The 14459-nt window shown below is 60.1% G+C and overlaps 1 protein-coding gene and 1 long non-coding RNA gene across 3 annotated transcripts in view; one reads left to right on the top strand and one right to left on the bottom strand.

Annotated features, from left to right (window-relative positions):
* The window catches only part of LAMC3 (laminin subunit gamma 3), a 57088-nt gene that overhangs the window by 16482 nt on the left and 26147 nt on the right, over positions 1-14459 (top strand). The window contains exons 3-9 of the mRNA XM_023242860.2: positions 835-965; positions 3031-3197; positions 5091-5279; positions 5368-5485; positions 7169-7267; positions 10176-10312; positions 12874-12984. Coding sequence (XP_023098628.2) covers positions 835-965; positions 3031-3197; positions 5091-5279; positions 5368-5485; positions 7169-7267; positions 10176-10312; positions 12874-12984 — 952 coding nt within the window. The remainder of the gene's footprint in view (positions 1-834; positions 966-3030; positions 3198-5090; positions 5280-5367; positions 5486-7168; positions 7268-10175; positions 10313-12873; positions 12985-14459) is intronic.
* Positions 961-5066, bottom strand: LOC123381537. 2 transcript variants are annotated; one of them, XR_006588639.1, is made up of 3 exons: positions 4635-5066; positions 2673-2828; positions 961-1505 (listed from the first exon to the last, which is right to left on the bottom strand). It is a non-coding gene; the product is annotated as an uncharacterized LOC123381537 (long non-coding RNA). The 2 variants fall into 2 exon arrangements; XR_006588638.1 differs by having other exon boundaries at positions 2669-2828.

Raw genomic sequence — 14459 nt, forward strand, 5'->3', positions numbered from 1 at the left:
TAACAGCAGGCGGATGAAAATGTCAGCCTTCACGTGGGCTCTCCCCCACCTCCCTGCCATGCTCTTCTAGGGAGACGGTGTCATTCAGCGATCAGCTAGTATTTACGGAGTACGGCTCCGTGCCAGGCAGAGCCTGGGGGCTGGGGGTGCCGGGAGCACAAGGGGCCCCAAGTCCCTGCTCTCGCAGCGCTCACATTCTGGTGGGACAGATGTCACCTGGGGCAGGTGTCTTGCCTGGGGGAGCCTGAGCATAGGAGAACCCTAGAAGCTAGGACCTGCCCCACATCCGGCCCAGCTGCGTGGACAAGAAGGGCCCTGGGACACGTCCTCCCTCCGTCAACCTCTAGGATGGGGGTGCAGAAGCCGCTGGAAGGCGTTAAGTGAGCTGCACGACAAGTTACAGGATGGGCCGCTTCGCCCCTGCCCGACCCCCCATCCCCACCCCCAGCACCTCTGAGCATGTGCCCTGCTGCTGACGCTGGCCAGCCTCCTCCTCCAGACACCCTCGTGAGGTCCGCCCAATTCCCTGTCCCCGTTGTACAGATGGGAACACGGAGCCTCCGAGATGTTGAGCAACCTCCCAAAATTGCACAGCCAGTGAGTGGCCCGGCGTCCAGACTGGCAGGACCCCAAAGCCCACGCTCCTCACTTCCGCACTGTTCTTGGAGTTTGTCTAAGCTTGGCTCCTCCCTGGGTCCCAGGAGACCCCCCACCCCCCCCCACCCCAGGGCAGCCGGCTGGACCTTCAGGCAGAACAGGGTGAAAGTAAATACCCAGGGGCCCGCTGATGCCTTCCCTCCTCCCCAACCTTGTTCCCCACCCCCGCCCCCCCAGGAGTGGGTCACCAGCACCGAGCTGCTCATCTCCCTGGACCGGCTCAACACGTTCGGGGATGACATCTTCAAGGACCCCAAGGTGTTGCAGTCCTACTACTATGCCGTGTCTGACTTCTCCGTGGGCGGCAGGTAGGTGGAAGGCAGCTTGGCGGGGCCCCAGGACCCTGGCCACGGGCACAAGGTAACGACCATGAGGGAGTCACCCGGGGGCTGCTGTGCGGGGTAGAGAAACCCCCTGAGATGCCTCTGGGCAGCTGGGGAGACAGAGGAAGCAGGATCCTGGTCCTCTGGACCCGGCATTCGAGGCCTTGGTGGCCCAGCTGCATCCCAATTCCTGCTTTTCTCCCATCAGCTATGTCTCCACCACCATGCGCAGGACCTTCCAGACCTTTGCACCTGCTGTTCCCTCTGCGAGCAGATGCTCGCCTTATGTGTGTCCCCTCTCTGCTGTGGGAACTGCCGGGCTCTGCCGTCTGGGCCCTCGGTGCCGGCTCCTGCTCTGGTGATCGGTACCTGCTCTGGTTGGTCTAAGCATCTCCCCTCTCTGAGAAGCAGGGCAGAGGCCTCGTCTCTCTCAGCATTCTCGGCCTGTCGCCCATGCGGCCATGGGTACGGATCCGGGGGAGACGCAAAGGGTGTCTTTGGCATGAAAGCTCAGGGCCTTCCTTCCTGGAGAGGGACGAGAGAGACAGAGGTGTTCCTGCCCCAACGTCAAGGGGGTGGCGGACAGCAACCAGATTACTCTCTCCGACACACAGCACACTCCAGAGTAATGGGCAGGGCATGCTGGCGGTCAGGGAGACTGCTGCGTAGACGGGGGCCCGGCCGAGGTTGGGGGAGGCCGGCATCCTGGGCGGAAGGGCCGGCCCGGGAGGCGAGGCCGGAAGATGGTCGGGACCGTGGGCCGAGTTCATTCACGTGCCGCAGGCCGCGGGGTGCTCTCGAACGATTTGGCCAGGGTGGTCACGGGGCTTTAAAAGGCCCCAGCCCCCCCCCCAGCCCCACCCCCGACATTGCGTGGGGACGGAGAAGAGGAGAGAGAGAAGACGCGCGATGTTAGAAAGTGGCCGTGGGAGGGAGGCCGAGTAAGGCAGGGAGGAGCAGCATGTGGGTCCACGAGGTATTTAGGATAGGAAGTCCGCGTGCTCTGGGGGGGGGGGAGGGATGGCCCATGTGGGGGGGAAACAAGGGGCTTCTGTAGTTCAGGGATGCTTGGGGGCGTTGAGAGAGGTGGAGAAGTCCAGGAAGGGGGTGCGAGCCCCGGCCTGTGCAGGGCTGGGCTGGGAGCAAAGGGGCAGTGGGGGTGTCCGGGAGGGCCCCTCTGTTCCTCCTCCCCCGTCACCCCTGCACTTGATTCGGGTCAAACCACCCCGGGGGAGGGGCTCTCCAAGGATGGCGGGCGGTGGCGAGCTCCAGCGCCCGCTGTCAGGGGGCTTCAGGCCAGAGAACATCTGGGTCCCAGCTGCCAGAGCCGGACCACCCTCGGGCCTGCAGCTGGCCGGGGGGCAGGTGGGCCAGCGGCATCCCACCCACAACGGCCTACAGGAATTTCACTCCTTCCCTTGGAGTCCGAGAGCTTCATGGGGGAGGGCGGTGTCTGCAGACCCCCGTGGGGACGTGGGGGGTCCCTTGTCCCAAGACTGAGGATCCTTGTCTCTCGAGACTCGTACCCACGTCACCCCCGCCAGAAACGCTGGGCCGTTACCTGCCTCCCCTGGGCTCCCATGGAGGAAACAATGCCCTGTGCCCGTCCCACGCCCTGTGTCCCCAAAGTAAAAAAAAACAAAACAAAACACTGGGGGTGCAAGCAATGGTCAGCGATTTCTTCATACCCACTGAGGGCAGAGCGTGGAACACAGCTTATGGGAGCCACCAAGTGGCCATGGTGTGGCGTCCAGGAGCCCGGAGTCTGCACACCGTAGGACAGGGCTCCCATTCCGCCTCTGCTGCTTAGCGTCCGTGACTTCGTGGCCTGTGCCTCAGTTCCCCCATCTGTTAAGTGGGGATAAATAAAAGCGGATGGAAGGGGTTCGTCTGCGTGCCGTCAGCCCTCCGTTACTGCCGACCCCGGGCACGCGGCCGAGGTTCCTTCAAGCTCCGTCACTGAGCACAGGACCGGGGGCCCGTCTGAATGCCTGGCGGTGAACCCCTTGCCTTCCGCCGTTTCTGGACCCCCTGCCCCGTGTGTCCCCAGGTGCCAGTGCCACGGACATGCCAGCGAGTGCGGGCCCGAGGAGGCGGGCCGGCTGGCCTGCAGATGCCAGCACAACACCACCGGCGTCGACTGCGAGCGCTGTCTGCCCTTCTTCCAGGACCGCCCGTGGGCCCGGGGCACCGCTGAGGCCGCCAACGAGTGTGTGCGTGAGTGTCCTGGGGCTTTGGGCCGCGGCACAGACTCCCCGAGACCCCGCAGTGGGGGCCGCTCCGGACACCAGCCCCCACGTCCCTGCGGGGATCAGGGGAGGCTGGGGGAGAGCTGGAGGGGACGTTTGTTCCTCGGCCCTCCCCGAGACCAAATCCCCCAGTAGAGGCCGCGGTCAGAGGGCTGGGAGGCCCCCCGACTGTGCCTTTGTTTCAGCTGCTCTAGCCGCAGTTGCTAATCAAAGCCAGAAGGCCCCGGGTCCTGGGGGGGGTGAGAGGGGGGCGCCGGCCTGCCCCCCCAGCCTCTCCCACGGCCCCCCAGGCAGCCTTTGATGTCTCAGTCCCCGTGTGATGTGGCTCTGTCCGCCTAACCTCAGGGACAGGCTGGAGACCATGGGGCCGTCCTACCTTCTCCAGGGACGCGGGGCTGCCCACGGCCTGCTTGGGTCCGTCCCCGCCCGGCAGGCTGGCCCATCCCAGCTTCCCACTGTCCCCAAGCCCTGCCCTGCCTCCCAGAGAGTCATCTGAGTTGCTTCAGGCCCTCTGTGCGGAGCTGGCCATCCTGGGGCTGCCGGAGCTGGGGCGGGGAGGGGACGGCCTGGTCCCAGGGGCCACTGGCCCTGCTAGGTTTCTGCTGCCCTCACTGGCCTGGGGTCACCTGCCCTCACTCCACCAAGGAGTCCTCCCTGGGGCCAAAGGAAGCTGTGCCGGCCGGCTCCCCCATTCTGAGCCCGAGTCTGTCTCCATGGTGGGGACACAAAAAGCCAGACCCCTTCTCCTGCCGTGTCCTCGTCCTCTCTGCCAGCAGCCTGGAAGCCGGGGACTTCGGACCTGACCCCCCGCCGCCCAGTGCAGGCCGCCCTGAGCTCGGCCTCATCCCTGACCCTCTAGCCCACCTGATTGTGTCTTTCTACGCAGCCTGGTCCACGCCCCATCACCCCTCCCACCCCAACTCTGGGCCCGAAGCTCCAGCTTCTCTGCTCCCCAGCTCCTGTGTAACCCTCCCAAAGCCTGCCTTGCTGCAAGTGAAGTCCACTGACCGTGGCCGCCTGGCCTCCCCGGATCATGCTCTGCTGACCTCTTGACCTCACAGCAGCCCCTGCACCACTCCCTGTCCCCTTGTGCTGCCCGTCGCGTGACATGCCAGCACCCCTGCACCGGGCAGATCTCTGGCCATCCTCAGTTTATCCTCCGGCCTCACCTACCGCCTGGGACTCTCCCCTCCCTCACCCTGCCAGCCCTCAGATTCAGCTCGGCCGTGACCTCTTCCCGGAAGTCTCGTCCCACCCCCCAGGACAGCCCGTGGGGTCCCTCCTTTCAGCTCCCGGAGCCTCCCTGCACCTGTAAGATTTTCACTTGCTCGAGGCATCTGGTCCCCGTCGAACAGCGGTTAGGACGATGCGGGAGCTGCCCCCCCACCCCCCGCGCTGGGCTCACCACGGGAGTCCAGACGGAGCGATCCTTCGTACACTCTCCTTTAGAAAACTGAATCAATGAGCGAAGGAGGGGTGGCCTGTCTTTTCCGTGCATCTGCGCGCCCTCGTGGCCACTGGGAACCACGTCCGCGCGATCGTTAGGGCTGGGACGATCCGCAAGACATCCTGGAGGGAGCCACGCTGCCACTGCAGAAGGGGGCCGGCCGTGAAGAGTGGCTGGGGACTGTACATCCTGGCTTTCCCGGCAGGGTCCTCCGTCTTGGTGCCCCCTTTGTTCTTGAGGGTCCGGTTTGGGAAGATCAGTCGACTGGTCTCCATACCCTTGATCAAGCTTGACCTGCCTCGAGCTGCTGGCTCTTTCATCACAAGGCGGCTGACTGCCACAGACCCCGCCCCGCCCCCGCTCCCCGGGGCCCCGCCCACTCACGCACAGCCCCCCCGCCCCCCCCCCCCCCAGCTTGCAATTGCAGCGGCCACTCTGAGGAGTGTGTGTTCGACCGGGACCTCTTCCGCGGTACGGGCCACGGCGGCCGCTGCCTGCGCTGCCGGGACCACACGGCCGGGCCACACTGCGAGCGCTGCCAGGAGGACTTCTATCGCTGGAGCCCCCGGACGCCGTGCCAGCCCTGTGACTGCCACCCGGCAGGTGAGCGGGCCCCGCCGCCCAGCCCCCACTCCTCCCCCCCCCGCCGCCCGGTTCGAGCCCCCACTGCCCCGAGCCCTTGCTCCCCCAGGTTCGCTACGTCTCCAGTGCGATGACTCAGGCACCTGTGCCTGCAAGGCCACCGTCACAGGCTGGAAGTGTGACCGCTGCCTGCCCGGGTTCCACTCACTCAGTGAGGGAGGCTGCCGGTGAGGGGGCCAGGGGAGCGGGTGTGCACGGCCCAGCAGGGCGCGGGGCGGTGAGCGGATTGGGACCGAGTGCCAGGAAGCAGGGGGAAGGGGCTATGAGCTGTCCTTCCCTGCTCCCTTCCACGCCTCTGTCCTTCACTCCTTCACCTTCTTGACTCTGCAGCCAGTCCAGTCCCAGGCGAGGACTACAGGCACCCAGTCCCGGGAGAACGGGAGACAGGGTGTGGGGCCCAGGGAAGCCCCGCGGGTCTTGGGGGTCAAGGGCAGGCTTCCCGTGGGAGGCACTGAGTTCCAGTGTGAGACCTGAGAGGCGGGGGCGGGTGTGCCAGGCAGAAGAAAAGCATGTGCAAAGCCTCTGAGTGCGTGGTACAGGGCGGGAGGACGGTTCCGGGGGGGACCTCAGGAGGAGTGTGGACGGACGTGAAGGAGGAGTGGGACGAGGTTGGGGGCCGGGGCAGAGGCTGCAGCAGGAACAGCTGGGAAGCGAGGCAGCGTGCACGAAGGCTTGACCACGGAGAGGGAGCGGCAGAGACCCAGACAGATCCCAGAGCCCCTCGGAAGGCAGGCGTGGCAAGAGGTGGTCACCGGGGAGCAGGAGAGGAAGACGGGATGAAGGCTGGGTCCCCAGGCACCTAGGTGGAGGGAGGCCGTTCACGACACGGGGAGTACAACGCGGTGGGAAGAGGCTGAGTCCGCACTGCTGGTGGGGTATCCAAGAGAGAGACAGGCAGGGGGCCACTGGGGTCTGGACCTTGGAAGAGGGGTCTAACACACTGACCACCACTTGACTGAGAAGCACCCACGACCGGAAAAATAAAGCTCTTACAAATTCAGAAGCACTTCGAAATGAACTTGGCTTTGGTTGAAACAGTCTCCTTATATATTTGAAAGGCGGTAGAAATACATTGGGAGTCATATGGGGAGTCTCGGATGCCTCACAAAATACTCAGCTGTTCTAGGCACAAATCTGGCCCTTAGGTGGGAGTTGCATGCTTCCCCCGTGTTTCTCTGGCCTCTGGACCTATGCACATGCTCCTAGCCCAGAGCATTCTTCTCTCCACAACCCCTGCCTCTCACTGGCCTGTGTCTAGCAGACCCCTACACTTTCTTCAGTCCCCAGCTGAGGTGCCCCCCCCCCCGGAAGGCTTTCCTCTACCTGTCCTCCTGTCCCCACCCCAAGCACCTCCTTGGTGCACCTGCAGCCTCTTGTACATCTTCTCCATAGAATGTGTCAGAGCACAGCACCTATCTGTTGGCTTGTTCATCCTCACTGGGCTGTAGGCTCTATGAGCGCAGGAGCCATGTCTTGTCAGATAGTGGATGGAGGGAAGGAAGGAAGGAAGGATGGATAGAAGGATAGATTAAAGGATGGAAGGGAGGGAAGAAGGAAGGTTGCATGAGTAGGGGGCTAGGCCAACAGATAGAAGGCTGGAAAGATGAATAAACAGCTAGGTGGTTGGAAGAATGCACGGATGGATGAGAGGACGGGTAGGCAGATGGACCACTCTCCAGGTGAGGGGACGGGTCACTTCTTCAGCAAGGTGGGAACAGTATAGCCAGGCGCAGGCTCTTGGGCGAGCCTGCCTCCTGGTCCTCTAGGGGATGGAGAGGGATGGGGAAATTCCAAGGAGGATGGGCTACTCTCACTCCGGACTCGCTCCCACCGTCCTGTCTCTTTGGCAGACCCTGCACCTGCAATCCTGCTGGCAGCCTGGGCACCTGTGACCCGCACAGTGGACGCTGCCCCTGCAAGGAGAACGTGGAAGGCAAGCAGTGTGACAGGTGGGCGAGCCGATTCGGTCGTAAGCCTGCTGGGCTCGTGGTGGAGGAGCAGGGGGCGTGGTCCACACGGACCCGGGCATCCTCATCGCCCAGCAGCCTTCCTGGGGCGCCACGGGTCTGCCACCCTGGAAGTTCTCTAAAGCTTCTGACGCTGTTTATACTTTGACCCGCTACCGCTGATGACTAAAGGCTGTGATAGCCATTTATTTATTTATTTATTTTTACATCTTCAAACGAAAGAACTGGAAAGCACAGGAGAGATGAACTAATCCGAGGATAGCAAATACCTTGGACTCGTACCATAGCCTTCCTGTCTCACCCCCAGGGCAGGCATCACGAGTGGGGCACAGCACTCTTTACCGTGAGCCCTACCGTAACCTCAGAATCCTCTCCGTCCTGCTCCAAGAGGCTCCTACCAATTGAGCTGAGATTCAAGCTTGGTTGCCATTTTCATCATCCCGTCATGGTACAAATGGAGTGTCTAAAGCTCAGTGAGCCGAAATTGGTTTTTCAGAGCCACACAGTTCTTGCACTTCCTCTCTAGTGCGTCCTGGGGGTCTCCGAGCCCTGAGCAATGGCAGATGAATGTCCCCTTCCTGGCTTCGGCCCTGACCTCTGAAGCCCTCCGCAGCCAGCGCAGGGTCTGTCTGTCTGTCTGTCTGTCTGTCTGATTCTCTGGCCGCGGGCCCTGTGTGTAAAGCACCTGCCGGCATTATATTGTGGATTCGAGTCCTGCTAGTCTGTGCTGGGCCCCTGCTGGTTCAGGAAGAAGCTGGTGCCAACGCTGTGGCTGGGCCTGGCCCTGACTTGCCTTGGTCAGCCCCAGGCCGCCCCCCTCACCTTGCCCACACGTGGCCTGCGGGCCCTGGGGTGGAAGCTGGGCTATCTGCTGGGACTTCCTTCTCTGAGATCCCTCACGCAGGGAGGCAGAGGGGAGTCGGGGAACCAGACCCCACCGGGGTTCTCTGCCCCACTGCCTTGCACCTTGCGGATGAGGTGCCTCTGAGCCTCACTTCGCCTGTTTGTCCAATGGGGCAGCTTGATGAGATGTGTTCCTCAGAGCTGGCTAGACATCCGGGGCCATCGGCAGCTTCTCATGAATCTGATACCTCTGCCCTGGCGAGCTCAAACAGAGCCCCCAGGGTGCCAACTGGGAATCTGAAATATTCCTCCAGGGCTCCTTGGAGAAGCGGCTGATCTAGAGCTGGGGTAGGGAAAATGCAAGATGAGCCCAGAAAGCTTGTGTCTTGTAACAGAAAGCACGAAAGTGCTTAATTAAGAAAAAAAAATGAAAACAAACAAAACTAAACCAGGGGACGCCTGGGTAGCTCAGTGGGTTAAGCATCCAATTCTTGATTGCAGCTCAGGACATGGTCTGATGGTTCATGGGATCAAGCCCTGTGCCAGACTCTGCCCTGAGAGCACAGAGCCTGCTTGGGATTCTCTCTCCCCACCCCACCCCCCTCTCTCTCTGCCCTTCCCCTGCTCTCATCTTCGGTCTCTCTAAAACAACAACAACAACAACAACAACAACAACAACAACTCTAAACCAGGATGGGAGCCTGTGTCAAAAGGACACGAGCACTGGGGCACCTGCGTGGCTCAGTCGGTTGAGCGTCGTCCGACTTTGGCTCAGCTCGTGATCTTGTGGTTCTTGAGTTCGAGCCCCGAGTCGGGCTCTGTGCTGACAGCTCAGAGCCTGGAGCCTGCTTTCGATTCTGTGTCTCCTTCTCTCTCTGCACCCCCCGCCCCATGCTCTGTCTCTCTCTCAAAAAGAAGTAAAAACGTTAAAAAAAAAAAGATCACGAGTACCAACCTGAAAGATCCATGCCAAAGCTGGAAAGATTTGAACTAAATAAATAACGACCCCGAGAATAAAATAAATATCCACGAATCCACACCGATATACCCACAGATGAGGGAAAAAATAAACACACCGGGACGAAGGGACAAACCTTCCTTGCAAAAGAATTCCAAATAATAGATGTGGAAAGAAGGACGGAAATACAAAATCAGTTCAGATTTCACAGTAACGGTCGCTGTAGACGAGAGCCACCTAATTCAGTGGGCAGGATTTTAAGGAGAAACGGGACGTTTGCTTAACCCCAAATACCTCCCTCTCAAAATATTTGTGAATTACTGCGGTGGTTTCAGTCTGTGTGCACAATTCTTTAATACGCCGCCCTCCAGGGGACGGAGCTTAATTCCTCTGCTCTGCACCGCGGGCTGGATTTAGTGGCTTCCTTCTAACGGCGAGCGTGTGGCAGTTTTGGGCGCGGGAGCGGGGCAGGCAGCACCTTGACCGGGTGGTGAAGGGTAACGTTACCGGTGATGTCACGTGGGCATCACTTACCGCAGCGTGATGTGATGGGAAGGACACTTCCTCTCTGTTTCTTCCCCAAACCCATGGCCCCCAGTCTAGTCGGGTTTCTATCAGAGAAACCCGAACTGAGGGGCATTCTACGAAGCATCTGTCCACTGCTCTTCAAAAGTGGCAAGGTGCTAAAAGACGAGAAATCCCGAGAAGCTGGCATAGACCAGAGGAGACGCCATGTCCTGGATCGGGTCCGGGGCAGAAAACCGACAGGAGTGGAAAAGGGGGCAGAAATCCTAATAAAGCCTGGAGTTCAGTAAACAGCATTCACTCGTGTGAATTTCGTGGCCTGGTCACATGTACATCGGCCATGTCAGAGGTTGACATTGGGGAAAGCCGGTGACAAAGCCACAGGAACGCTCTCTGCGTGATCTTTGCAACTCTTGGAAATCTGAAAAAAAAAAATGTGTTTTTTAAGTTTCCCCAGTGACTCCGACTCAGGTCAGTCTAGCTGGGATCCCCCGGACCTCTCTGACTCATTTGCTCCCCTCCCCCCCCCCCCCCCCCCCCCCGGCACGTCCTGCCTCCTTCCAGATGCCGTCCAGGGACGTTCAACCTGCAGCCCCATAACCCAGCCGGCTGCAGCAGCTGTTTCTGCTTTGGCCACTCCAAGGTGTGCTCGGCCGCTGCCCAGTTTCGGGAGCACCACATCCTCTCCGACCTCCACCAGGGTAAGAAGTGCTCCCCATGGTCCACAGCAACCTCCAAGAGGTCGGCTCTGCACCAAGGGCGGGGGGGCAGGCTGTCCTGCTCTGGGGAGATCCTGCTGTGGTGCATGGGAAGGAGGGGGCGGCCTCCCCGAGGCCCCTCTGTGCCCCTCAGCGCTCCCCAGTACCTCCCGTACCCCTTGGCTCCCTCCCTCGCCCCTGCCTTTTACCCAGCCTCGAGCAGGGCTGGGAGCTGGGTAGGTGGCAGCCTTTAGATCCCGGGCGGGGATTTCCAATCAGTCCGCTGGGGATTCACACTCGGTCCCCTGGACTCTATTTATGAGCGCTTGGCGCATGCCAGGCACTGTGCTGAGCTCTTCGCGTGCATGGAACCTATGGATTCCCTGGAAGGTAGGTCGGTACTTTCATTCCCATTTTACAGATGGGGCAGCCGAGGCCCGGAAAAGGTATGTCACAGAATTTAATTGTGAGCACCCGGGTTTGTCAGCTCCTGAGTTTGGGGCAGGCCTTCTGTCCGGGTGCAGAGTCCAGAGGTGCCGTGGTGCCCTGGGTCCCCAACTCCAGGTGGTGCGTGAGCGTCTTTGGGGCAGGAGAGCAGTGGGGCTCGGCATTCAATCACGGCCTACGGGGACCCTTGCTGCACCCCACAGAGCCCTCCACCCCCCAACCCCTGCAGCTCCCCCAGCTGGGCTAGAACCTCAAGCGCTGGCTCTGGGGCGCCCCAGACGCGGGGGCAGTGCGCCCTCTGCTGGAGGCTCGCGCAGAAAGCAGGACGGAGCCGGGCTCCGCGTGGGGCTGGCCTTGAGGTTAGCGTCAGGCGGGACTCAGTCTACAGATCCTACGAACACCACCATTTTGTGTCCTCACCTTGAGCCAGGCCCTGGGCTCCGCACAGGTGTCTCGGAGCCCTCACATGACCCTCAGGCCAGCAGTTCTCAGGCTTTTTTGGTCTCTGGATCCCTTCAGGCTCTGGAAGACGACTGAGGCCTTCAAAGTGCTTTTCTCTACGTGGGCCATTTATATGGCTAACTTCTGTCTTAGAAACGGAGACAGCGATTTTTAAATAATTATATATTAATTCACTTAGAAATGACCACGGTAGGGGCACCTGGGTGGCTCAGTCGGGTGAGCATCAGACTTCGGCTCAGCTCATGATCTCAAGGTTCATGGGTTCAAGCCCCAGGTCGGGCTCTGTGCTGACAGCTCAGAGCCTGGAGCCTGCTTTGGATTCTGCGTCTCCCTCTCTCTCTGCCCTTCCTTTACTTGCTCTCTCTCTCTCTCTCTCAAAAATAAATATTAAAAATTTTTTTTAATTAAAAGAAATTTTTAAGTATGTTAGCTAACTTGACAATAAATTATATAAAAAAAATTTAGAAACTGAGCAGAGTAAACGTATAACATAAAGTAATATCAACCTGTGAAAAATAACTCTTTTTTAAAAAAACAAAAAGAGGGGAGTATATTTGCCATATGGTTCTGCACATCTCTTTATGGCTGCATTAATAGAGGTCTGTTGTGACACCACATGACTTGCAGTTTCTGGAAAATTCCTCCATTTGCTGCTAAGACATGAAAGATGCAAATAGCATCTTAGTGTTCCTAAGAAGATAGTTCGACCTCATGGGCCCCCTGAAAGAGTCTCCGGGTCTCCCGGGGTGTTCAGACCAACTTCGAGAATTGTTGCTGGGCCACAAATACTTCATCGCCCTCATTTTGCAGAGGAGGAACCAACTTCAGAGTGGTTAAGTAACTTGCCCAGGGTCACACAGCCGGTGAACCTAGCCTAGCACCGAGGAGCCCCGGACCTCCTCTTTCTGACCTCTTTCTCTTCATCCCTCCCTCCTCACCCCTTCAGTGCCCCAGGGGTTGGGCCTCCACCCCATTCCCCAGCTGCCCCCTTGAGGTCATTTGCTACGTGCCACACTAGGCTTGGTGTACTGCCGCCACCAGAGGGAGGGTGGACGGGACTGAGGACCGGAAGGTCTGGGCTCTCATCCTGGCTCGACCACTTCCTGACCAGGTGGCACCCCTTGGTGCAGTGGGGCTGATGACACACGCACCTCAAAGGACAAGGGCGGTGAGGTCGTGGGTGAGGGAGTTCTCCGAAGACCTGAAGTTGAGGTCAAGTTCAGTACCGTTAGAGATGGCTCCAGTGTCCCAGTGCCCCGTGCTGGGGTCTCCGGACCGTCTTCATGCTGTGTTCAGAACCCACTGAAGGGGCAAGGCAGGCCCGGAGGTCTGACTTTGCCCTAAACAGGCTCGGCACCCTGAGCTTTCTCCCTTCTCCTGGGGCTACCTCCCACCCTGAGACCCCCATCCGGACTCTGGGATGGGGGCCTGAGCGGCCGGCTGTGGGCAGCATTTGCCAGCAGCAGCTGGCTCTCGCCACCCCCCACCCCCTGCCGGCCTGTCTCTACAACAGTCTCTCATCCCCCCGGGCCAGTTGACTCAGGCTGTGCTCAGGCCTCTAGGGGCCACCCGTGGGACCCCGGAAAGGTGTGAGGTGGGAAAGTGTGGAGGCCCCCCTCCAGAGCCTCACGCGGGCGCGTGTGTTTGCTACCCAGGAGCCGAGGGCTGGCGGGCCGGAAGTGTGGGGGGCCCAGAGCATCCCGCGCAGTGGAGCCCAAGGGGGCTGCTCCTGAATCCAGAAGGCGAGGAGGAGCTCACACTACCAGGTACCTGCCAGCCACAGGCAGGGGCACGGCTGCCCCGTGTTCATTTCCTACTGTGACAAATCACCACCGGCCCGGTGGCTAAAAACAGCGCAAACTTATTCTCCAGTGTTCTGGGGGTCAGAAGTCTGACATGGGTCTCAGGGAGCTAAAATCCCGGCATCCACGGGGCTGCGCTCCCGGGACCCCAGGGGAGAGTCTGGTCCCTTGCTTTCTGCAGCTTCTGGAGGCCGCTCACATCCTTTGGCTTGTGGCCCCCCCACCCTCCATCTCCAGAAGCATCTGGTCTCCCTGTTGCAGCTTTTCTGCCCCCCTCTTCCATGTGTTAGGGACTTGGGGATTACACCGGGCTCGGGCGCCTGATCCAAGATAATCTCTCCCCTCGAAGGCCGGCTGATCAACAGCCTTAATTCCATCTGCGGTCTTCATTGCCCCTTAAGTGCCATGACATGTGACATATTCACAGATTTCTTGGCTCGGGGCGTGAGTACCTTCGGGGGCCATTTTGCGCCAACCACGTGCCCTGCGGGGTCTGCCGGAGCATCCCCCACCCCCCCGGCTTTCTGATCAAGGCCTTGCCACCAGGCTCCTTCCCAGAAATACCTGTACACTCCCCATCCGTCTCTCACCCTGCCAGGCCACTGAACGCTCTTCCCGAGGTCACAGGATTCCTGCAGAATGTAATTATTCCTGCAGAATCATTCTCGATTATTCTGAACCTCCCCTCACCAAATAGGGCAATTTTGGTTTCCTGGAAACTGTACCAGACCTAGAACCGGGATCCGGGTGTCCATTCTTAGTTGTCTTGTGGCCAGATTCCGGGTCCGCTGGCTCCCCCAACCCAGTCGTGCCCTTGACCTCCCTCTCCAAGAAGGGCCGGAGAGATGGTGCCCAGATGTCTGAGCCGCTCTGTGGACACGGTGCCCAGCCAGGAAGCAGAAGTCACAGGGGGCCTGAGGCCCCGTCCTGGGGCAGGTGCCCCAAGCTCAGAGCCCCAAGAACACAAAACGCCCGCTATTCCTTGGCTGCTTTGTTGACACATTGAAGAAAAAGTTATTCACTCAGGAAGCACTTGCTGGGTTCTGTGCCGAGTGCCGGGCACAGTGCAGGTGGACGGAGTCAACCATTTTTATTTCACTTCTTGATACGCACACGGTCTACCAACATGCTGTACCTCCGGCTGACTCCCAAGTGCAGAAGGACCGAAGGGAGACAGAGCCGGGCACGTCCCGATGTGCCCTCTCCTGCCGCGTGGCCGTTTCCCAGCCTAAGCAGTCAGAGGACCCAGAAAAACGGCACAAGTTTGAAATCTGGGCCCTCCGTTACCTCTTAGACTGCCGCCGCCTTCTTTCTGCTCCGAGCATGTTGTGGCTCTGGTGGAAAGTGTGGCCTCGGGGCCACGTGCAGCATGCTGGCCTTGTAACTTGCTCTGAGCCTCACGTTCAGCTCCCACGGGCGCAGGGCCGCCAGAGTCTGCT

Source organism: Felis catus, chromosome D4, assembly GCF_018350175.1.
Source record: "Felis catus isolate Fca126 chromosome D4, F.catus_Fca126_mat1.0, whole genome shotgun sequence".
Classification (NCBI taxonomy): Eukaryota; Metazoa; Chordata; class Mammalia; order Carnivora; family Felidae; genus Felis; species Felis catus.